This window comes from Hydra vulgaris, chromosome 05 (genome assembly GCF_038396675.1).
Source record: "Hydra vulgaris chromosome 05, alternate assembly HydraT2T_AEP".
In the NCBI taxonomy this organism is placed as follows: Eukaryota; Metazoa; Cnidaria; class Hydrozoa; order Anthoathecata; family Hydridae; genus Hydra; species Hydra vulgaris.
Window position 1 is genome coordinate 43,549,884 of NC_088924.1, and position 27,773 is coordinate 43,577,656.

General features: G+C 27.1%; 1 protein-coding gene across 1 annotated transcript in view; it reads left to right on the plus strand.

The window, feature by feature from the left end:
* LOC136080071 (uncharacterized) overlaps positions 1–27,773 on the plus strand; it is a 112,716-nt gene that overhangs the window by 31,391 nt on the left and 53,552 nt on the right. Inside the window, exons 4-5 of the mRNA XM_065796684.1 lie at positions 10,189–10,343; positions 26,527–26,728. Coding sequence (XP_065652756.1) covers positions 10,189–10,343; positions 26,527–26,728 — 357 coding nt within the window. The remainder of the gene's footprint in view (positions 1–10,188; positions 10,344–26,526; positions 26,729–27,773) is intronic.

Consider the following 27,773-nt stretch of genomic DNA (forward strand, 5'->3'; position numbering starts at 1 on the left):
TAATTAACTATCATTATGATTACGGTTGAGCAAAAACATGTTCGTTTTTAGGTTTGCGCAGAATTTTTAAAAGCAAGGTCACTGTCAATTACCGGAATTAGACAACTTATTGTTCTTGAACCAAACTACGACAGTTCTGATTGCATCGATTGGCAAAACACTAAAATCACACAACCTCCTTTAACATTTGACTTTTCTGACGCAGTTATTGGAAAAATAGTATTTACCTGTAAATCAACGGTTATCTATTATCGCAGGGTTTGATGTCACATTCAAGCTGTTGAACGTTGTGTTAAAGTCGTTTCTGAAGCATCGGCAGCAGAGTGCAGTAATACACTGCTGCTGATGCTTCAAAGACATATTTATTCAATAAATATTAGAAAGCTCACAAATAACGCTAGAATTAAACACAAATGTAATAAAAATAACATTTAATAAAAACTCAGAAAAAGTCAGAAAAAAAGACAAAATACCGTGTTGCATAATATAATGTAAATACACACATTTCAATATTTCAATTATTGTCTTGACTTTGTTGTATAAAGTATGTTTTGTTTAAATTGTTTAAACTTTTTAGTTTTTATTATATAATTTCATAAGTTAGGTGTTATGTTGTTTACTTTTATGCACCAAAAGTAATATTGAAATACGTTGTAATATTTAAATATAAATTTGAACGGACTTTGATAACTGATATTATTTTTTTAATATTGGTATTTGAATTCCAAATGACAGGGTATGCTGTATTATTATACAACTGTGATATAATTTTGAAAAAAAAAAATCAAAATTATAAAGTAGCGTCCAAAGGTTTGACGGGCAAGAAAAAAAAGAGTTTTACTTATTTATCAGCACATACTTCTCTAAAGCCAACATATTATATACCAATCAAAAGGTTTTCAAGTTTACAATTATGTTTCGAACAAATAATTATCTAATTAACATTTTAAAATTGGTATAAAATCAACGATTTATGATAAGTTCAAAACTTTGAGGACAAAGTGCTTTTTTTTAAATAGGACAAATTTTTCAACTATATTTGATCACAAATTTATATAAAAGCAATATCACTTTTGTGCTTTGTAAGATATCCTTAAAAATCAACATTGGCTTGGCATCTATGAGGCATTAAGTCAACTAAATGAATCCAAACGGCAATGGGAATTGAGTGCCATATTTCTTTAATTTTATTAAATAAATCAGCATGATTTAAACTTGATTTCTTTTATTTGACGGTCAACATGTTTCCATAGACCTTCAATTGGATATCAGTCATACGAATGGGATGGCCACTTCAAAACATTAACTTTAGTCTTTGTAAAAAACTCTAAAACTGAAATGGCTGCCTGTTTGAGATTGTTATCCTGTTTATATATTAATCCTCAAGGCATTTTATCCTTTGCATGAGGCAATATAACAGTCTTACATATATCTTTGTACTTTTCTTGATTTGTAGTCTCAATAATTCTATGGAGCGGACCAGCTCCATCTCGGCTAAAACATCCTGTCTCTTGTACTTACTGGATCATATCTTGTACCTACTGGATCATATCTTGTACCTACTTGTAACCCTGACGTCAATCATACCTGATTCTATCTGATCTGAACACTATAGATTTGCTTTCGTCACTGAAAAAATTTTTTGACCATTGTTGACTCATTTATACGTAGATATCGACAACAGTCAAACGAGGATTTTCTTTTCTTTGTTTTACAAGCTTTATATCTTGATAATACGTTAGTTTGCGTGGCTTGATTTTAATCCTGATTGATTTTTATTCTTTGTAGATCTAGTAAGCTCATCTTTATTCATAATTTGTCTTACAGACTTACCACCGCTCACATTCAACTTTGATGTACATTCCTCATTACAGTCTTTAGTTTTGAATAATAACTTAAAAAAATTTATAAAAGAAAAAATAGTTATAAAAAAATTTTATTAAGCTAGTTAAAACTTTTAAATTTTTTTGGAGTTTTTTACTTTGGTTCATTTGAATTTGTTTTTATTGTCATTACAGCACTATTAAGGCCAGTAACCTTCACAAGAGTACACAATAAAAAAAAAAGGTAGAAATTTCTACCTTAGGGTAAGATATGTGATATACCCTTAGTAAGGTATAATTTTCTACCTTTTAGGGTAGAAAATTATATTAAAAACAATTATTTGTCATACAATTTTCTAACTTAAAGGTATAATTTTCTACCTTATAAGGTAGAAAATTGTACCTTACTAAGGGTATATCACCTATCCTACCTTAACTAAAAATTTCTACCTTTAATTTTTAGTGTGTATTGTCTCCTTGATCAAGTTAATATTCAATATGTTAAAAACAACAACTATAATATTTAATAAAAATTTACAAAGTCGGAATGTTTTCTAAACAGTAAACATAGCACATAATAAATTGCATAAATTGTATATTTTACTTCGTGTTCTGGGAAGTCAAGATGAAGTTTCCTGATACTTTTAAAACATGGAATATTTTGAACGTTAATAAGCATCTAGTTTATAATAAATTTTATAATATATTGTATAATAATGCCTATTAACATTCTTCATACCAGCCTTTTAAAATAGTCAAGATCTCTTAGCTTAACTTTAAACTCTTCCACCGCTCTTGAACTTTTTATAGATTGCAACAAATGTATTTTTTTCAAGTAATTTAAGGAGCCTGACAGTTGATGCTATGGTTTTTCAAGAGACTATTTAAACTTGCACAAAACATTTCTAGTGTCATTTTTATCTACTGTTGACACAATAATTTCTTTTAGCATTGACGTTTTAAAATCATACTTTGCAGCTTTTGAACAAACAAATTGCTTTCAAAGTAGAAATAAAAATAAGTCACAGTAGAATTAAGTTATGCATGTAAGGAAAGACTTTGTGTAAAGCTTTGTGATAAGGAGAATATAACTTTTATGTATCTATACCTAATTCCAATTAAAAATTGTACGCACCTCTATTGCAGTAGAGATAAAGTAGTTTAAAACCATTCTGAAAGTAAAAAGCATGAGAAAAAAACTAAAACAATCCTAAAAATATTTCGACAAATTGTAACTAAACAATAAAATCAACGTACCTTCATATTAAAAACTTATTAACATATTTATTAGCTAAATAAAACTAACTATAGTTTCATGTATACAAGGTTACTTAAAAAAGTCGCTTTCTCTCAGCTGCAATAATTCTTCAAAAAAGAAATCTGTGCTTAATAAACATTTCTACCGCTTGTTTTTCGAAATACTTAATAGAGAGCAATTTTTACAAAATAACAAATCAAATCCCTTGTGTAAGGAAATTTATGTTTAAGTTTTTTATCTCTTCATTTTTACAATAAACAATTACACAATTTGTATGTCATTTGAGTAAGCCCATTTTGTTACTTTTAGCCCAAATTAACTGTTCCGCTGTTTGCTCAGAAAGGGTATTGCGTTTACTGTCAATTACCCCACCTCCCTCAGAGTTATCTCTTTCTGATGAATAAATTGTAGCTTGCACATCAAGAAGATTAAGAGCAACTTTAGATAATAAAAGATAAATGTTACGTTTGTTCTTCCAGTAGAAAATAGAACAATTTGAGCGTCCCATTGCTTTCTCTTCGGTGTACGCAGTAATTTCAAATTTTAATTGCAAATCTAAAGTTCTTTTCTCTGGTAGGGTGCAATTTGGAGGCATATGTTCAAACTTTTTATCTAAAATTGCATTTATTTCAAATTCGTTCCCTCAAGTTGAATTTCATTATAAAACATAGAAATACTTAAACCGCGCTTTTTTTGATACCATTTAGGTATCTAGGGTAGGTCTAAGATAGTAGCAATATCAATAGCGTCGTCACCCGATTCAACCCTGATTTCCAACTGTGTCGTAAGATTATCAAAAAACTAACTTTTCCCATTTTTATCCATTTTATTATGTTACAATTTAAGTATTTTTCTAAAAACTTCAGTTAATAAATCAAAACCAATACTTTTGACAAAACAAGCATATTAATTAAAATCAACTCTTTAATTCTAGCGTGACTTGTTGTCAAATGCGCATTTTCTAACAGGTTTTTTATTATAATTTTAAAAGAATTTAATATGCTGATATAAGTTTTATACTTTGGTGAAACACAAACCTAAGCTCATTTGCAACAAGTCGAGATTTACTAGGTCGACAATTTTTTAAGCCTATTTACACTGAAAGTTTTTGTTTCAATCAGTGGCTGAAATAAATATTTTCTGTTTTTCTCAAAGAAAGGACAATATTTTATGATTTTTTTTTTTATTCAAGATATAAAGTTTTTGTTGAAAACAACCAAAAATTAATAGAAGGGGGATCTTAATAAGCTTGGGGTGGGTGGGAAAAATTTCCAAAAATTATTAAATGTCAGCATCCCCCCTCCCTCCCCCTTTTTTTATTAAGGACTCAAAAGTAATTCAATCTGTTTATACTTTTAAGAAATACCTTCACAACTTCTCAGCATAACTATCTTAATTAATAGCTTAATAAAAACAATAATATAACATTAAAATGATTTAATATTATATCCAAAAATACTTATGATTGCTTTGAATTTTTAGCAACAAAATTCTATATAAAAACACTTATATATTTGAATATATATAAATATATATATATATATATAAATATATATATATATATATATAAATATATATATATATATATATATATATATATATATATATATATATATATATATATATATATATATATATATATATATAGTATAAAAAAAACTTAAAATTAGTAATATTATTTTGTACCGCTAACAAATAAAATTTCTTGTAATTATTATTCAAATTATTTCAAAATAATTGTTCAAACTAATCAAACTAATAAGTTCAAAATATTCTCGACCAAGAGTTAATCCACTGTTATTCAGAGTGTTAGCCCTCTTATCAAATATAAAAGATCAGATTGAGCAATTTATAAATCATTAGTGATAATGAGCTCACCTTATTCAACCAACTAACTTGCAGCTCTAGCAGCCAACTGGCATGGTCTAGGTCAAGGTAACCATTTAGCTGCATCTCCGAGCTTGACCATAACTCTTATCTGAGCAAGCGAATCAAGCATGTTCAAAAGCCAATAAAGCAGTTATCACAGCAGTCAATAAAAATGCTAAAATTGTAGAAACAAAGTCAAAAAGAGCTATAGTTGACGGTCTTCCAAAATCCACTGGCAATAGTCAGAGGCGAGTTTCAGTTCAAAGTATGCTCAAAAAACTCAGCCATAATGTTGCTTTATAAGTTATTGGGCATTTTATAAAAAAGGTTAACAATACCACCAGCATAATTACAATAGCAGCATAATTACAATACCAGCATAATTACAACCAGCATAATTACAATAGCTGAACCAAATGAATTGATCATCATTGAGTTTGACTCGAATGAGGACCGCAACTATATTTTATTTAATGAAAAGCGACTTGCCTCAATAGACGAATTAAAATCTTTCTACATTCGCCCAGACCGTACTTCTCTCCAACAAAAACACGTGCTATAAAAATGCAGAATCATTTGCAAAAGATTTAGTTGACAAACCCTTTTGATTTTTCATCTGCAGCGAAAAAATCAAATGCATTGACACATCCAAAACAGTCAACATCAATGGAAGAGAAAGGAACCCATTCCTCAAATGGAAATCAGCTGCTGAAGCCTTTCAGTCGCTCTCAGCATCTCACTAGTTCAACATTCTTTTACAAGGCCAGCTCTTTTATTAAATTACTTAATCTATTATGCTTCTACACTAATGCAATCTCCCTCAATCCAATAAACTCATCGAACTGTCCATACTTATAGAAAACAACTCTTTTGACATTACTTTTATCACCGAGACATGGTTCAATGACCAATCAACTCACTATCTTGCGAACTACGACCTCTATCGTTTAGACCGTCGCAACCAGACCGAAGGAGGTGTAGCTATATACACAAACAATAAAACCATCTCAAACCAAATAGAGGAATCCCTACTACACAAAGATTTTATTCGTTGCTATTCAGAATAATTATGGGTCAAACTAAAGCTTCTGAATGAAACTCTGCTCCTAGGCTGCATTTATAGACCTCCATCATCCGGTATCAAATCCATATCAGAGATTTTAAGTGCTGATTTTCATGCCAAAACTTTAGTATCGAACAAAAAATACAGTGGCTTCATCATTGCCGGTGATTTTAATTTCCCTGAGATTCTTGGACTTCCAATTCATTCTTTTCCTCTAGTAAAATTGGTCTCAGTTCTTCATTTGTCTCTCTTTTTCCAGATTGTCATTTTCACCAAACTGTCACTGCTCCTACTTTCAAACCTGCTAATCGCCCTTGATTATTAAATATTATGGTTAATAATCCTTCAGTTAAGCGGCGTTAAATTTAAAAATTATTTATTACATCTTTTTTGCGCTTGTCACAATTACGTCTGAAACAACGCACCTTATAATAAATAAAAAAGTTAATTAAGTGAGTACAAGGTTAAGGGTCATAAAGGCAGTGTCGTGGCTAATGGGTTCAAAGCCCCCGAAGACCTTTCAGTAGCGCCTCTAAATATAATAAAAAATTTTTTAATACTTAAAGTTAAATTTGAAAAAAGAGCCCTAAATTTCCAATTGGTTCTCTTAAATTTGCTCTCCCCCTCAATCAATTGAGGGTGTAATGATTATGGGTCAATAAGAATCATGATAAGTCAGACTTTAGATCATGGCTGGTCTGAATTTGTTTAAGACAAGGGTCAGGTTCTTTAATTGAAAATTAACCATAACCCTTATCCTGACCCTCAAATAAACATTTTTTTTTATTGAAAGAATGCATCACAGCATCATCACACATTAATGAATGACATGCGTCACGTTATACTTATTAAAGGTGTATTAATTCTTGTTCAAACGTATTTGCGACATTAATTCCATGCTTAACTTATTTAAAGAATTACCAACTAAAATATGTGAAATATATATGTTTTTAACTTGTTGCAACTATCATTATTATGCAACTATAAAATATTATATATATATATATATATATATATATATATATATATATATATATATATATATATATATATATATATATATATATATATATATATATATATATATATATATATATATATATATATACATATATAACATTATTATTAACATTATTATGACATCTAAAGCAAAGCTAAATTAATAGTAATAATAACAGTAATAATAATAGTAATAAAGCTTAAAAAGATTTAAAGACTTGGATAAAATAGAAATAATAATAATTTTATTTATGCAGAAATTTAATAAAACAATAATAATAAGGGATTATATATATATATATATATATATATATATATATATATATATATATATATATATATATATATATATATATATATATATATATATATTGATCAGTTGAGGCACAGTGGTAGCGCACTTGCCTTAGAAACAAATGATCCGTGGGTCTAAACCCACCTCTGGACATATTATGCGACAACGGTAAGGAAGGAGTGAACTTCCACAAATTTCCAATTAAATGCTTATCCGTGGAGCGCAGTGGTAAGACCGTAAGGATTTCTTAGTGCTCCTAAAATTAATATATATACATTTTTGAGGGTTTTTTTTTGTCAATGAGAATTTTTTTATTGAAGTTAAACAGCTGTTGTTAGTTTTGGTTTAGTTTAAGGCTCTGCAAGGAAAAACTTATCTTCTTTTAAATCACATTAACTAAACCTTTTAAAATTGCGTTGACTAAAGTTTTTTTTGTTAATACTTTTTTGTGTATAAGTGTGTGTTTATTACCGCCAATACGTATTTGTTGTCAGTTTTTGTATTTATTGAAATTTTGTTGTTGTTGTTTTTGTTAATATTAAATACATTTAAAAAAAAGAATATTGTCTATTGTATTGTCTATTTTTATTCTTATTTATTACCATTATATTTTTTAAATAAAACATACAACACCGTTTCCGTAAATTTAAATGACTTCAAAACATAAACAGCAAAGTTGTTATATTTTTTTTTCCTGGACCTTCACTCCCCAAACTGCAGGTTGCGCCTGGCTGAGATACAAATCATGCGTCATTTTATGTAATTTTTTTTATCAGCACGATAGAAACGAGTTCTTCATTTTTACAACCTTAACAATCATTTAGTATTCTAAAGAATTCTTAATTATCGGTGCTTCAACAATCACTCAGTTTAGCACCCTCGACCTCTTATGAAGAGAAGCATACTTAGAAACAACTAACGGTAAATATAGAACGGCACACTTTATTGCTAAAAAAAACAACAGACCTTATACTGATCATCCTAATTTCATTGATCCGCAGAAGTTTAATGCTCTAATAGTGTTGCACAACTTTGAAGCTTAACATTTCCATTTTATAAATACTTCACTTTATCCAACATGAAACTCAAATAAACAAGCCAAGTTTAGAAGGTTTGCACAGAAACTTGCGTGCGCCTAATATTTTTAAAAACCCGGTATAAATGTTTGATGCATTGGAAGAAACCAAATCAATTTCAGAATAAAAAATGTCACATTTTTTATTCTAAGAATAAAAAATGTGACACTCGCAAAAGCAATTCACGTTATCTTTCATCTCATATCTATCTTTGAAGGGTAAAAATTTGGAGAAAGGTTCAAAAGTTTAAGAAGTCAAGCTGGCCATTGAAAAGGATATTTTCCACAATGTAAATATATCAGAAAACAGAATTCAAGCTTTTATTTATCATGCCACCTTCATCAGAAGCTGCTAATAAGTTGTAAGTCACGCATATATCTGTTAATAAAAATCCATTCAGTGCAATACCTTAAACCATGCTCATCGCCAAGATATGATTAAAATGATGCAAATAAAAAAGATTTTTTGGAAACTCTGCTTACAAGATTATGCAAATATCTATTTGATGATTTCTTTTTCAACAAAACAGGAGTATCTTGAGTTTAAGTACATGTTTTTGATATTTTAATTGTCAAAAATATCTCTCCGCTTCTTTTATTTATTTATTCCAAAGATTGGAACAATTTGAATTTCTAAGGTTTAAATGTTTTTGTTCTTGATCAATAACCATAACTGTGACCAATGCAGATTGTGTAAAAGGTTTTTCAATCGTCAATATCATCTGCACAGATTTACCTAGCCTATTGTCAGTAAAAATACACGATCATTGATGTTTATCTGCATTAAAGGTCCTCCACTTCAAGAATTCCAACTAAAGGAGTATACAAAAGAACGAATGAATTTTAGCAGACAAACAGCTCATTGCAAGGAAAGAACATGTAGAACGGAATATAAATTAATATTTTCAAAATTATTTTGAAAATTGATTTACCGTTTCAAAATACTCATAAAACTTTGATAGTATCAACTTGTGTAATCATTAACTATTTAATATTGAATATAATTATTTCTTTTTTATGTTATTACGTTTCTGTTTGTACACCAGAACTTAGCTCATTTCAAATTATTTTTCCTTTATATAGGCATTTAATTTAACAGTTTGATATAACCAAACAAGTGTGGACAAAAATTGTAGTTTTAGTCATCACCTGTGACTGTGAAATACAATAAACAACACACATAACAATTCAAAAACCGTGGTAATTATTAAAGGTTTTATTTGGTTTGCTCTAAAAGAAACAGTTTTCTTTAAATGACTTAGCATACCCCATAATGTGACTATTGATGTAGATAAACAAAACAAAAATGGATTCCAAAACTTTGGAATAAAAAAAGTCAAAAGAGTTGTTTAAGACTTTCATCATTCAACGGGTTGCTAATATTGTAAAAAAGCTCTCAAAAATAGATCAACTTGGAATTTAAATGAAACAAAGTTAATTAAAAATTATAAAACAACTTAAATAAAAGCTTTTTTATAATTTATTAGAAAATATATGACATTTTTTATTAACATTTTTTACTAAATATATATATATATATATATATATATATATATATATATATATATATATATATATATATATATATATATATATACATACATATATATATATATATATATATATATATATAAATATATATATATATATATATATATATATATATACATACATACATACATATATATATATATATATATATATATATATATATATATATATATATATATATATATATATATATATATATATATATATATATATATATATATATATATAAACACATATATACACATATTTTTTAAGGTTGGTTATATTAATGTAACGACTCAATTTGCAATGTCTTATACACGCTTCGTTGTTGGTAGCGCAAAGCTTATTGTATTCATTAAACCCTTTAATGTTGTTTCAAATATAAAAAATAGCAATTATACTTTCAATTTTAATACAAATGGAGCAGGGTAAATATTTATTTAGTTTAATTTTTTCTTCACTAAAATTGTTTTTAATTATAATATAAGTTTGTTGATATAAAATTTTCAAATTTCTAAAATACAAGAATATAAAGTATATAGAGGTTAAATTTATCGAAAGAATATATAAAGGTTAATAAAAAGAAAATGAATTAAAAGGTTAAAAATAAGAAATTAAAAAACAGTTAATTAATAAAGAAAAAAAAAAAAAATATGGAAATTAAAACAAAATAAAAGTTTAAACATTGGAAAATAGCAAAGATAAAGGAGGCAAACCAAGATTTTTTTATTTTTTCAAGTAGTTCTTTAGTTTTCTTTCATATATTTCTGAAGATTATTTATTTACGATTTATTTTTTAGTTATGTTGTTATGTGATCTTGTTGTAACAATTTTTTTTTCTTCAAATGTTTAGCGTATAAAGTTTTACTTATTATTTGTTTTCATTTATTGTTTTATTTTTTAATTGTTGTTTATTTTTAAATAGCGATATATAAAATTTGTTATATATTGTTTGTTTTTATTCTCATTTTAGCAATTTATCATATTTGTTTTATTCTATCGTGTTTTATTATTTTTTTCTTTACTTATTGATGCTTTTACTTTTTATCTTACGTTTTGTTTTTTTTTGTTGTTTTTTGCTAAAAGTGTTTAACTTAATTTTTTGTTTTGTTTGTAAAGTTTGTTGTAATTTTTGTTTTGTTTTGATTTCTCAGTGTTTTTCTATTTATATTTTATTTATTTGCTCATAATATTTGCAATATATTTTGGTAATTATATTAAAAGAACTATGATTAATATGAAGAAATATGATAAATATATTTACTAAATCTTTATAATTTTTGTAGCAATAGTCGTTTATATGCCAATTGTTACCTTTTGTCAGTTTTGTCAATTTTTATTATTAGATTATTATTTTAATCATTTTCATAAGGTGTTTATTTAATGTTAGTAATCTTACTATTTGTAAACAACCTTGAAATGTAACGAAATATTTAAGAAATATATATATATATATATATATATAATATATATATATATATATATATATATATATATATATATATTTATATATATATATCATGGCCTACTATATTCACGGCCGTATATCTTACATTTGTGAGGGGGAAATTAAGAGGCCGATTTTTATTGAAAAAATGGCTGCAAAGAATATTATATTTTTAAAAAGCAGCTCTATTAATTTTTACCTTAAAGATCTTCTATGTAAAAGCGGCATTTATTTTTGTTACATATACCTTTTAAGATAAAATAGATATCAAAGATTTAAAGACATTTGTGTAATATTTGTTGGAGAATTGTCACAGAAATTATTCAAATCAACATACATTTATAACTATGTATATTATATTTATTTATAATATATATCTGTATTCATGTATATTTTAACGCTTTAAAACAAATGTCAAGAAGTAGTTTAAAGAAATCAAACAAAAGGTAAATTTTATTAAACTATATAAACAAATGCAACTGACATATTAGCAATTTTGATTTCACTTTTTTCTTTGCCTCTTTTTAAATGTTTTTAAGTTATTATTGGAAACCAAATCTTTCGATAGTTTTTGTTTGTTATTAAAAAATACATTAACAAGAATTTTTGTTGAAAACGTGATTCCCCAACTTTCATGATTTTCACAAACAAATTTGCTTTTTGGTGCATATTTATGTAACAGATATGTTGATGATTTAATGACTGGAATTGATAGAGATAAAATTTCATTCTCAATTAAATCCAAAATAGCAAATACACTACAAACAAATTCTGCAAGCTGTTTGGATGGAACAAATAGTCCACCACGTGACAATAGAGATAGATAAGAATTATTTTCAAGATCAATGTCTCCAGCTTTCAAACATGCTTTGCAGTTTTCGCATTTAGACCTTTTTGACAATTTTTTTGCAACATAGCCTGCTATAGTTATTGCCACTTCTTGACTATTATAATCAAGGGAACTTTCCATAATTTCTTCTATTCGATTTTCAAACAGTTCATCAAGTATTGTCAAGGAAGGATGAATATCTGGTAATAGATTTTCTTCCCAGAAGTTTATATGCTCCTTAATTAAAGAACGACATGACAAAATTCTTTCTGAATTTAAAACTTCTCTTAAACTTACAAGAAATCTTCCCCCACTCATTTGCCTGTATTGTGAGAAACGTCTCTCAATTGGATCACTTTGTAAACGAGCTGTCATCACATAATCATATCCATCATTCAAGAGCTCCTCAACAAGCAGTGCTTGAGCACGTAAGGTATTTATAAATGCTGAAGCAGTTTGAGTTGTGAGGGTGAATGCAGGTGAAAGAGACCACTGATTGATCCAATCAGCCAGAGCTTGGTAAAATATCATTTTATTGTCTCCTAATACAATAGCATTGCCAATAATATTTGGTGAAAACCTTTGTTTAGAATTAGCAATTGTCCACCAAGTGTTAAAAATAGTTAAAAAATTTGAAACATCTTTTCTATTTGGATAATAGCTTTTTGAAGCTGCAATTGTAGTTTCATGTATAATTGCTAATGCAAGTGGAGCACTTTGTTTATTATTTCCAGGATGTAATGCCTCATATGTGAGCTTTGGAGCTTTTCTAATTTTACCTTTCAGATCATTATCATTATGGTAAATCTTAAATAAATCATCCCAACTAATATACCCTGATGGACAATCAATATTGATATATGCATTATGGTATTTAAAGTCTGGAAAAACAAATTTTTTACCATTTAATAAATTATTTCTAAGGTTTTTGACTAAATGCACACTATCATAAAACAAATATGTCTTCTTTCCATGATTCTGTGGGTGAATAATAAAATATTTTGATTCAGACTTGAACATTGCAACTAATGATGAGAATGCATTAACGTTAGTGGAATGATTGTCTGTAACTATACCACGCACAGTGAACCCTGCATCTATTAGATTTTTAAGGTTGTCAGCAATTTTTCGTGATAGCCAATTTCCAGAGAATGTGATTTCTGGAATTGCTTGAACAATAAAAGGAATAGATTCTTTTAGTCCTATTATCATGAATGCGACAATTCCTTTGTACAAGTTACCTTCTTTGTCAGCACCAACATACTCTCCTCCTTGATATTGTGCTGCTTTTTGTAAATACATTTCATCTATCATCATAATACAATCAGGAGAAATTTTTCCTTTTTCACGTAGAAGTTTTAAAGCCTTTATAGAATCGATACCTCCTTGTTGAACTTTATTTAATAATGATATTGATGGTAAAGGGAGCTTTTTAAGTAGTAGTTTGTATGCCTGAAAAGATGTATATCGTAAAAGTAATGCATATCGAATCATCTCTGCTGAGTATGGTGGCCTGCCTTGTGGCTGATAAAGCTCTCTATCTTTAATTTCATCTAAAATAGTGTCATGATTTTCTAATGTGTAGTTTCTCATATACGAAGGAAAATTTTCTAGCATACTAATTTTATTAAGTTTTGCATTATGTCCTTTAACAAACCAACTCGGTAATGGAAGTGGCGTTCCTTTGTATTGCAAACGTACATTTAGGTCTACATCAACTGTTATTGATTCTAATATAGTTGGAAAATATGTCTGTTCATTAAATACTATATTATAAAATACAACACCTTTTTCAAATCGTTTAAATTGAAACCCTGGTGGTGCTACTGCCTCATTCAAATTATGTACATTTGTAATGGTATCATTTTTTTTGAACATTTCTAACTGATCTTTTTGGAATATTCTCAATTTAGGAGGACTTCGAGAAGTTTTTAAAACTGGTAAAGATGATTTTTTTTGCAAAAGTTCACAAGGATACTTAGAAGGAACAGGTTTTAAAAGCCAATTCAGGGTGGATTTATCACCTCTAATTATATATTTATCTTCAAAATGAAGTTCACATAAAACAGAATGTTTTGTTGGAGTCCAATCTGAACGATTAACAAATTTTATCCAAAGTTGATTTAAGTTTTGGTCTGTTGGAAAATGAAAAGATGCAATTTGTTTGTGTTTGTTGCTTAAGTATCCCGATGTACATTTTGGTGCAGCACATTTGTTGACCATTTTTAATATAAGTTCTTTAAAAGTTGGTAAATGAAGATAAGTGAAGAAAAATATTTTTAAATATAATATTTAAGCGTACTTTGTGTATAAAACTTTCAAAACCGGCCTCTTAATTTCCCCCTCAAAAATGTAAGATATACGGCCGTGAATATAGTAGGCCATGATATATATGTATATATATATATAAATATATTTATATATATGTAACAATTGATATTGATTGATTTATTAAAAGAATACAAAATTTGAATAACAACAAAAAATTTTAATTTTTTAAGTACAAATTTGTTAAACTATTTTAATTAAAAATCAAAACTTGATCAACAAGTTTTTAAACTTGTTTATACTTGTGTTTAAAATTTGTTTATACTTGTGTTTAATGGCACAAGTTATAGGTTTTGTTCAACAAGTTAAAATTTGAATATATGGATTTTAAATGAAACTGCACTCATAGTTGGTAAACTTCGATTTGACAGAGAGTTGTATTTATAGTTTTTCAAATAAACATGTACCAAGTGGTCACGCCAGCATTTGAACAAGTATAAACAACGTTGTTATTTAGATTGTATTAATGTAGAATTAACATTAAAAACAGAAAAGTTGAATAACGTTTGATTTTTCAATGTTATGTTATCCAAAGTTATAACGCTAGATTCTACAACGTTGACCAACTTTGTGATTTCGGTGCAAAAGCAACATTTACTTTAAGTAAATGTTGGCATTTGCCATGACTCGATCCCCGATCGCATGCTAATAAGTTTAACGCACTTTTAACTACGCTTGTATCTATTCAGTGCCATTTTGTTTGTACTGAATAGCAACATGTTTAATAATATCTGCAAAAAATAATTTAATTGTATTCAAATTACTTTGCTCACTTTGTTTTGTAAGTCAAAGCCCTTTATGATAATTTATTATTTATTTTTTGATATTTAAATATTTAAAAAATTTGATAGCTCGAGAAATAATGTATGCATGTATTGTAATCGCAAATATATTTACCGAAATATTGAAATATTCTCGAAAATTAACGTTAGTATAACTATTACAACGTTCTATCTCCTATAAAAAAGTGCCTTAGTGTAACCAACGTTAATACAAAGTTCCAATTTTGATGGAAAATAATTCATACTGATTAAGTATAATTTAAAATATAAATCATACTAATTACAATCAGACCAACAAAATATTTACTAATATATAATAATATTTTATAAAAAGAATTGAAATATAATTAGGTTTACCTTGTTTTGGTGGAAAGTTAAAACCATTAAATTTAAATTAAGATTATAATTTTTTTTCAAAACAATATATTCAAAAATATGATTGCACTAAAAGAATTGTTTATGCATTTTTTAACCACATAAATATTAATCGTGCTAACTTAAAGACAAACTCTATGTCAAAAAAAAAAAAGAATATCAATTAAAAATAATGTAAGTAAAGCTATTATAACTCCTTTAAAAAATTACGTTAGTGCAGCCAACGTTATTGTAACTTTGATAATAAAAACAACGTTATTGTACCAAACGTTAAAAAAACGTTGTAATTCAAATAAAAAATAACTCTAGTGTAATGAACGTTATTACAAGGTTAGATTCAGTTGGTCGATATTGTCCTATATAATTCATCATAAATTCGACGTTAGATTGACGTTGCGTGCGAACTACATATGCTTGCATAAACTTTTTATCACAAAATTGTGTTGAAAAAACCACGTGTAGTATATTTTCCTATAATTGATTCAAACCATAATTTAATTTTACAAATGTAAAAAAAAATGATTTTTACAAAACGTTTTTACTCGGAACAGGCAATAATGACTATATTCTGGCAAGTAAGTTATTTTTATGTTAAAGATTATATATACTCTGGCTTTTAAGAGTAGTGTCATAATTAAGACAGCATTGCAAAGTTGATGTTTTAAAAAAGAAATGATATAAACTTTTTCCACACTATTGTATCTATTTAAAACGCGTATTTCCCATCTTTTTCTCTTGCAATCGTTTGTAAGAAAATGTATATGATATTTTGTTATTGTATTTGATACTTTTTTTTAAGAACTCTAATAAACTGCTCTAAAAATGAAAAAAAAGTCAATTATTTTAATATATTTACATATATTTACATATATATACATATATATACATATATATACATATATATACATTATATACATATATATACACACACACATATATATACAAATATATATATATATATGTATATATATATATATAGATATATTTTGTATATACGTATATATATACATATATTTTTTTTTTTAATTTACCTCCCCAATGCCGAAAAGGCCACTAGATGAGAAGGCTACTTGTGGTTATATCCTCTCTCTACTCTATATCTCCGAAACACGAACCTTGACGAACAAGGTTGCTGGGCGGAGAAACAAGTCGAGCGCGGTACTATATATATATATATATATATATATATATATATATATATATATATATATATATATATATATATATATATATATATATATATATATTTGTTTATAAGCAATATATATATATATATTTGTTTATAAGCAATACAGTTAAACGAATGGAATTGTATTTGTAATTTAAAAAAAAACTATATATAAACAAACAATAGCTTTTAGCATTTCATTTTTTAAATCTACTTACGTTATAAGCTAGTAATAATAATACTATTATTTTATAATATCAAAAGAATAATATTTAACATAATAATTAAAAAGTATTTAACATAATATTATTATGTTAAATATTAGCATTTATTAAAAACATATGTTTTTATTGATATATTTTTTTACAGATCTTAAAATGGTTAGAAATAGAATTAAAAAAACAAATAAAGTTGCTATACCAAGTGAAACAATGAAAGTAGCTGTTAATAAAGTTTTAGAAGGAACACAACTGAATGTTGTAGCACGTCAGTTTAACATAGATAGAATGACTTTAAAAAGATATTGTCGTAAAAAGAGGCTTAATCCAAATGAAGCTTTTAAGCCTAACTACAACAATAGACAAGTTTTTACAGCAGAAGATGAAAAAAGTTTATCAAGTTATTTACTAATTGCATCAAAAATGAACTATGGCCTTTCAACTAGGTCAACGCGATTATTGGCATATTAATTTGCTTTAAAAAACAATAAGATATGCCCATCATGATGGATCAAAAATAAAATTGCAGACATTGATTGGTTGCAAGGTTTTATGAAAAGACAACCAGAGTTGTCTCTACGAACACCTGAAGCAACGAGCTTCGCTCGATCAACAGCTTTTAACAAACACACTGTAAGAGAGTTTTTTCAAAATCTTAAAACGGTAAGAAATCGATATAAATATAATCCTAACTGTATATATAATGTTGATGAAACTGGTTTAACAACCGTTCAAAAGCCGGTAAAGGTTTTAGCTGGTAGAGGAAGCAAACAAGTTGGAAGAATCACATCTGCAGAACGAGGAACATTGGTAACTGCATGTTGTGCCTCTAATGCTATTGGAAATTCCATTCCTCCATTGTTTATTTTTCCTAGGGTAAAGTTTCATGATTACATGATTAAGGAAGGACCTCCTGGATGTGTGGGATTCGCAAATCCTTCTGGTTGGATGAATTCAGAAATTTTCATAGAATGGATTAAACATTTTGTTAAATATTCAAACTGCTCTCAGGAATCTCCAGTTTTGTTACTTCTCGACAGTCATGAAAGTCATATTTCTGTTAAAGGCTTGGAGCTTGCAATTCAACACGGAAATACAATGATAAGTTTTCCTCCCCATTGCAGCCATAAATTGCAGCCATTAGATAGAACTGTTTTTGGACCATTGAAAAGGTTTTACAATTCTGCATGTGATAATTGGATGGTTTCAAACCCAAGACCAATGACCATTTATGATATTGTTTCAATAGTTCGAGAACCGTATACAAAAGCTTTCTCACCATCTAATATACAGACAGAATTTAGAGTAGCTGGCATTGAACCATTCAATTCTGAAATTTTCAAAGATGACGAATATTTACCATCATCAGTTACAGATAGAGCTGCTCCAGATACAGTTACTATGACTCCTGTCAACAACATGGAATCTGAAATGATACCAGCACATGTTAATCACATAGAGTCTGAAATAACTATAGTAAATATTGAAACAAGTATTTTAAACAAAGTGTCAACAAGTGTTGCTTCTATAATCTCACCTGAGGTTTTAAAACCTTACCCAAAAGCATCTGCCAGAAAAAAAAATGTTAAAAGTAGGCAGTTTAAAACAAGGATCTTGACTGATACTCCTGTCAGAAATGAAATTTGTTTGTCAAAAGAAAAGAAAATTTTGAAGCAAACCAAAAATCAACAAAAAGTCTCCACAAAAGATAAGAAAGAAACTAAGAATTACTTGCTTAGGAATTAAAAACAATGTAAACCAAAAGCTGCTTCACAACTTGACTTTCAAAAATGATGAAATATTCTTAATCAAAATATTGTACTTTTAACAAGTTTTGTAAACTTAAAAGTTGTATTCTTATTTCAGTCTTTATATTTCAGTTCTTGTAAATTTCAAGTTGTTGTAAAGTTTTAAACGTATATAAAGCGGGTAGCTTATAGCTGCTGTGATTTATACATTTTTTAATTAAAAATTAGACTAGTGGGTTTAACTGCTATATTTAAAAAATAATTAAAAAATTTAGATGTATTATATGTTATACAATATTACCCTTTGACTAAATTATTTACAAGATTTAGTTATAGAAGTGTTAAACGTTTAGATAATATTACGCATATAAGATCAATGTGCCCCAAGTCGGAGATCATAGTACCCCATAGTTTGGGGTACATTGATCTTTTGAGAGGGTTGTTTAAAAGTTAAAATTATTCATGTTTATCATTTTTTTAAATCAAAATATTTATATATTCCAAAAGCCAGATAGTTCTACATATATATATATATATATATATATATATATATATATATATATATATATATATATATATATATATATATATATATATATATATATATATATATATATATATATATATATTTATTAGTTGTAACATGTTACAACTAAATTTCCGGACAATCCTTGAAAATAATTTTTTTTAAACGTAGTTGTTAATTTTTTAAATTTAAAAAGCAAATTAAGAAAAAGTTTGCATTTCACAAAGTAAGATAAAAATAATTTTTTATCAGACCATTTTACCGAACATTGGCAACTTTTGCAGAGGTACTTGCTCTAAGCCTATGTATGCGATTTTTTTCATACAATACTCTCTATTCAATTTTTTAAATCACGGAGAGATTTTTAACTTGCTAACTGTCTGGAAAAGTGACGGATCCAGGGTTTTTTAATGTTTAAGTTAATTTCCAGACATGGAACAAACTCAAAACATTTTTATGTTTATACTTATGCCAAATAATGAGGCTTTTTAGAAAACTGCGTTGATTGGAGGCAGGAAACAAAAAAGCCCTATAACTTCATTCCCCCTCACATCACAAACGTGAGGGACAACAAGTTGATAAAATATTTTATGTACTGCTCTCAACTAGACTTAAATTCATTGATAAACTTTAAGTTTCATAGTATTATCTCTCAGCGTTCAAAACTTATGACCATATGAAGTTTGAATCCCCTCAATTTAAGGGGGTAACAAATTTTATTTGGTCATAATTTTTGAAAGCTAAGAAATTATACTATAAAACTTAAAGTTTATGAATGAATATAAGTCAGCTGAGAATTGTACAAAAAAATATTTTATCAGCTTATTGCCCCTCGCATTGAAGTCAAAGGGCTTTTTCGATCCCAACCTCCAATCATCCCAATTGTTTGCAAAGCCTCATTATTTGTCTGGAAGCTCTCTCAATCACTAAAAAATTCTGGGCCCGTCACTAGTCTGAATACCCCAATCTTTTAATTTCAGTTCAAAAACCCTCAATCGGACATATTTCGGGCACATTAGCAGGGTTCATGTCTCTCAGCATTTGTTCCATAACTTTTGTCCTTTAGGTAATCTTGCATTTTGTTTGAATAGTGCGGAGGCTAGATCAGGCCAGAACACAATATCATCGTTTTTATGAACCTTGTTGGTGAACTTCTTAAATTTAACCAGGCATTTGGAAAAGTACACATCCTTGTTGAATGCTTGAACCAAAGGAAAAATTTAATGGTTTGAAACTCCTTTCTAACAAGGCCATCTGAGCTAATAATTTTGGGTCATACTTATTTTTCTTTTTGAGCTTGACCTCATTAGGAGTTGCGTTGGGATCAGAAGTATAATATGCTGCTTTGTCAGAAAGCTCTGTGTTGCACAAAGGAAAATTTGATTCGTCGTCAATTATCACAAAAGTGCAACAAATTTATGGCACTTTGGATGCACAGCAGCTTTCTGAGCTAATGTTCTTTTTGGCGCTTTAGTTTTTTTAGGATATCGAATGCTCGTCTTTTCGTTCATATTTTTGAATATATACCGCTGGGAAATATTGATATTTTTGGCTTAGCTACATTTTTAAACACCATACTTCTCACCAATCAATTTTTCTGGGCGTTTTTTCTGTTTCTTTGCGATTATTTTTGCAGTCCAACCACTTACAACTTTTTTTCTGGTACTATATTAATTTTCTTTTTTTGCAGTACATCATGTATGATTGATTTTAAAACATTTTCCATGCAAAAATGATTAACAACAAACATTTTGTTCTATTGTGGGTGCAAATTTAAAAATGCGTACACTCGTTTACGGAGTGCCTCTTGAGTTTTGATCTTTTAGGCATGTTTAATTTGGTACTGGAAAAAAAACCTTTGGTATACTTTAGAGGAACAAATTGAGAAAAATAATTGAGAAAAGATTTCTTTAGAATATGGGTAGTTTTAATTTTGTCATTTATTTTTATATCTTTTAAAAATATACTTTTTTAATGTCTATATCTAGAAACTAATTCTGATATTTTTTTTAATAAATTATCCATCTGAAAGGGTCATTTTTTGAAAAGTTTTAGGGCCGGAGCAGATTTTAGAAGAGACCATTTTAGTTCAAAACGTCTTTTTTTTTCTTTTAGATTCTGAATAAATTTTGAAAGCATAGCGTCCTTTATATATTTTTTTTTGTTTAAAAAATTATTTAAGTAGATATTTTTAGCTACTGCATATAAAACTAACAAATGTTATACCAATAAATATTGGAGCCTTTATTTGGAACAAAAATTCCGGGTAAAACATACTATTGCCGGTTATAAAACTATCCGTAGGTCAACAAACACAATCTTAAACTGTATATGGAAGCTATATTTGAGAAAATGAATATAATAAATTTTTTGTTATTTATGTACTTCACAATGAGAAAAAAATTGCATAACCATTTATTTCAAAATGTAAACATACGGCTGGGGAAGCGAAGGACAAGTTCAGTCTTATCAGAGTCTTTATAAATAATTCAGAAAAAGATAAAATGTTTAACTTCTCTAAATGGGATAATAATATAATAGTTAAACCGTTTCGGAAAAGACGCAAATTTGTATTTAAACGTTAACAAATTTTTGAAATCTAACGTGAACCACAAAAAATTTTAACAAATTAAATGACTTCAAACACTTCATCAAATAAAGAGAAAAACTTCCAAAAGCTTTCGAACTGCTTGCTTTTAATTGCAAGGGACTTAAATCAAATATTAAATATGCCGAGACTTTAAAAATAATTATACTTGGAGATTTTCAATCATTTTCTAACAAAATATACGATCGACTAAAGCGATCTACCCTTAAGAGAAGCAATTATTTTATAGTTATATTGAAAATTATTAAACCAAATGAATTTGAATTAGTTGACTAAACAAACGGCTCTGCTTCTAAAGTCACATATTGAAATTTTACATTACCAAACTCACCCTACACTAGTCATGTAGCTATTTTAAAATTCACATATCTTGCCTATAGTAGATGCGTCGTTATCCCTCATTACTTTCAAAATATTAGTTATCAATTGCCATTCTTACTTTAAATTGGACTAAAAATACTCAGAATCTTCAAGAAATTTTTTTTTTTTTTAATCTATTTTTTTTAATTTTTTTGTTCTTTAATCATAACAAATTCGTAATATATAATAGAATCTTTACAGAGTAAGTAAAATTAAAAAAAAATCACAAAGTTACGTTATTTTAAAAATATATAAAATAAAGCTGTAAAGTACTACAAATTACTTGAAAGAACGCGGAAAAACTTGCGGAAGACTGTTGGTCTTGTCATCAAGAAATTGCTATGCGTTACTAATATTTTTGGTTACTTCAATTAAAAATAAGTTTTTATTTAAAAAACAATGTTTTCAGTTTCGGCAGTACAAAAATAAAAATCCAAAATGCAAAAAATAAAGAATGTTGACAAAAAGAAGTTTTAAATTTTTTTAATTTTATTTCAATACACATAAATATAAGTAGGTACACAATTTGCTAAATAGGTAATATATATATACGTTTACGTTTTAATAAATAAGCCTATTATTTTTTTATGTTTTTATTTTTTGTTGTTGTTGTTTTAAAGTTATTTAGAGCTTTTAGAGTTATTAGAGTTTACATTGGTTTCGGAACAAAGTTGGCTTTATATATAGTTTTAAATGTTTTAGGGTAAATAAAAATTCATCAAGTTGTTAGTGTTTAAAATAAGATCTTTTAATAACGTTTTCGGAGTATATAAGTTATTCAATTTTCCCAGTTGAGTACTTTTTGATATTATTTGTTATATAGGCAAGGACCACGGTACGAAATGGAAAAGCGCAAGAGATTAGTTTTTTTTTAAATAAGTTCTAGTTTCCCGGTGCGCTGGTATGGTAACTATTTTTGCTACTTTGCAAGAAATTCTTTATAAAGTGAGAAGGAACAAGTCCAAGTTTATGTTTGAGCATAAATAACAAATTTTGGAATATATTGATTTAATATACATTTTATGCTTTCAAGTTCTTTAAAAGTGTCTCAGCATGTGAGAGTCTATCCTTATTGAAACTATTCTTGCAGCATGTTTTTGCTTTCAATATAGTGTGGTTAGTTCGGATTTATAAGTACTCGCACATGATTTATAAAAGGTAATTCGTTCAGAATTAATAGAGGATTTTAACATTTTATGAAATGTCTGGAGTAATACTGACTTTATAAACTTATAAAATGGTCACTTAGGCAGTAGTTTCATTAATCTTAACCGAACTTGGAATTTCGAAAATGAGCTTACTCAAATCTACGCTATTTCTACTAACAATGGAGCAAGGGCTTTTAGAGAATACCTAAAGTAAAAGAAACCTTTTATGTATTCAAAACCCTGAATGGCTCCCAAAGTAACTTGCAGCAAATAAATTCCTTCCTTTCATTTTCAAAAATGGAGTGAAACGGGTTTGTTAAAGATTTAAAATCTTTAATCGCTATCTATTTGGTGCGTACATTTTCGGGAAAAGCCGTCTAAGCAGCCTAAAACAATGACCTTTATCAACAACAAATAAAGTTTAAAAAACTAAGATTATTCCAAGTTTTGGAATAGTTTTAAGTCTATAGAAATTCGAATCCAAATTTTTTTACTGTTAACAATAAAAAGGATTAAGAATCTATCATCACCGAATTTGCAACTATTTTTAAAAAAATGATTAATCACTGAAAAAATAAACCATGGATCTACTAACCGTTGAGTTCTGCCTAGTAAAATTCCTGATTCGATAATAAACACTAATGAAAATGAAAAAACGGCATTTTATGCTTATAATCAAACAAATCCAATGGTTATTCCAACTTCTCTGCAAATATTTTTAAAACATACTCAATGTGACGCACTAACGCAATATATCAAAAAATATTTCGTTTTTCAATTAATCATGGATGGACCCGAAATCAATGTCAATACTAGCTATTAAACCACTAGTTAAATCTTATAAAAAATCAATTACCGATCCAATCAAATATCACTGTTTCAGCATTATTCCGATACTTATTTAACTTTTAGAATACCTTATTTTACTTATCTGCCCGGATATAAAAGAAACGCTTTTAGTTGGTTTTAATAATAGAAGTTCAACCTTACATGCTGAATTTGTCATAGGCGAAGCAGTTATTCATTATAACAACAACAATTCGTCTACTTATTTATCTTCGCTAGGCGCTCAGTAAGCTATTGAAAGCTGCAACTAGAATTGTTGATAAACTTTATTTCTATTAAAGCCTGCCTCCCCAAGTAGTCAACACAATATCTTCTTTAAAACGTAACAACAGCGCAACGACGAACTGAAAGAAATACAGTTAAATCAATATTTATTGTCTCCAAGTATCTTAAAAACTATATATACTCTCTATTTAAAGTTCAGGAAATGTCAACTTGCATACAGCAAAACAAAACAAACCTACTTATCGGTCTTTAAACAATAAAGTAACTTTTGAAATCATCGATTCCTAGCTTAATTATTGTTCAATTAAGCCCACCTTTTTGGCTGATATAGAGGATTTATGCACATTTATAGGTTGAATATGAAAACATTATTGCTGGCAAAGAAAAAAAATTAAAAACAGGGATTCAAAAAATGTAGTTCATGAAGATACACTTCAAGTTTTGGTACAAACATTACAATATTTGTAGCAAAACTTTAAGCAACAGCAAGCAATTTTTAAAAATACTCTTGTAAAAAATATTTCTAAATGATCCTTCTTTATTTTTTCTTTTACCTTCTTTTTATTCTTTATTAATTTTATACTATATTTATTAGTTTTTATTTTTATCTTCTAAATAAGTTTACTTTTTACCTTCTAAATATAATTTGGTTAATAAAATTATAATAAATATTAAAAGTAAATCATTGAAAATAATTTAAATTAAAAATCGCAGTTTAAATTATAATTTATACGTATAATTTGTAATTTTTTAAATTTATTGTAAAGAGTTTAATCCGTTAAACAAATTTTTCAGTTTTATTTTTTATCGAATAATTTTATTGATTTTTATTGCTACAAAATATAAATGAAGTATATTCATTTTAAATGGTTTATACCTTCAGATTATTATTTTTTTTTTCATGTATAATAAATAGTTACTTATTAATTGAAATTTGTATAATTGAAATGTATTATTGAAATGTATAATTGAAAATATCTGCAAAATTTTGGAAAAAGAGAAACAAACCTAGTTGCAAAACTGTTTATAAATATTTTGAAAGATGTTTAAGATAATAAGAACGATAATATTTGAAAAACACTTTAAAAAAAATTATCTAGGAAAGTGAGAAAGCAGAAACTAGTCTCTTTTCTATTGCAAAAACTGAATCAAGTCAATCAACCGTTAAGGAAACACATTTTTTGTTTTCATATATGAAGACAGTGCCAAAAACTAGCAATGGCATAATGGAGTCAACTAATTTGAATTCAAACCTTATCAAAACCACCAAATCTGAAAAAAAAAATAATAATAAAGGTTAGTTAGCAAGAATGATTTAGGCTGCTATCTTTCTTTTTAGAATGGTCTATAATCCAGAATTTTTCAGGGTTAGGGTTAGGGTTAGGGTTATATGGGAATATAACCCTGACGGATCCATTTCATACGCCCAGGACAAAACTCTCTGAACAGAGTTAATGTTGGTGGAATTTATTAGATGTCCACAACTATGACTATTGATGAGTGGAGCAATTTCCGTAATAAACAATACATAATAACAAAAATATATTCAATAATAACAAAATAATAACAAGAATTTATCCCATGAACCTTATTTATCGAATATTTAAAAATTTGTAAATAATATACATTAAAATAACTTTAAAACGTTTTAAATTGATTTCATTATCATTTGATAATATAGTGTAACCAAATCAGTTTTTTTTAGTTAACTTTATTTTAAACTATTTATTTTAAACTTTATTTAAAAATATTTAATATGCAGTGTTTATTTGAATGACTGCTACTTTGTTTATAATAATTATTAACACATTTTAAGTTCTATATATATATATAAAATGTATATATATACATATATATATATATATATATATATATATATATATATATATATATATATATATATATATATATATATATATATATATATATATATATATATATATATATATATATATACATATATGATAAAAGTTTTATTTACTTATTATATTTTATTTTTTTAGAGACAGAAATGCATTTTTGGCTATGGTTTATATAAAAAACAATAACTTTATTTCTACAGGAGATGTAGAAAATGCAGTTTTTAAAATCTATTATAATGAGAAACTTATCATGTTTAAAGAATATGTGTCTTTAATTGGTGGAACAGTTACAAATGTAACGTTTAGAATTTCTTTCTCGATACCAAATATTATAAAATTTATTGTAAGTTATTTAATTTTAATAATAATTTTCTATTAAGATTTATGCTTATTTATATATACATACATATTTATACATATCTATGCTTTTTTATATATATATATGCTTTTATATATATATATATATATATGCTTTTATATATATATATATATATATATATATATATATATATATACATATCATGTATGTATATAAATATGTATGCTTTTTTTTCTGCATCTGCTTTGCGTTGCTATTTTATTCTCAATTATAAATTTTTCTTTGATAATAACTCTACTTGTTGCTCTTTATACTTTAATTTTATTTTTCAACTCTGTTAGAAGTTGTTTTAATTAACATGTAATGCTCTTCCTCTGATTTTGTATCCAGCCATTCTTAAGTTATGTTTCAATACCACATAGTATATGCTTGAATTATTTAATTTATGGCATTTGGTTTTGTTTGAATAAGTAGATCCAGAACCGCAAAATTACTTTCTGAAGCTTTGTTAGTCGTGGGTACTTTTTCAGCAGGCTTTTAAATTTATCATCTGAGTTCCAATATTTATCGTCTGGGAACTGATCAATTGCTTGTCTTTTGATTATTATTAAAAATGCATGGGAGTTATTTTTAATGACTGTTGCACCAAGACTTCAAATTCTATATTGCCAGTATTCTCAAATAGTTTTTCGTAAAGTTTATCTTTATTTATTTTAATATCACTTGGGTCAAATACCGGTATTTCATTGAGCATTGGAGAAGCATCTTTGCAAATATCTGACAATTTTATTTTTAAACGAAATAATTACTTATTCATGCTAAGACTGTTTTTCTTTTCTTCAATATGTCCCCAAAGGGGACCAGTAATAAGTTGATAAAAATACCTTATGCACAAGATTCAGCTAAAAATAATATATTTGATATATTTTCCTTAACTGCCTTCAGTATATTATTAGGATTTGGCCATTGACATACAAATTCTTTTCCAGATTTAGAGTGATAATACATTACAGCCTCATTATAAAACAAAATGTAAAATCTATTGTCTATAAAAGGAGCAAACATACAC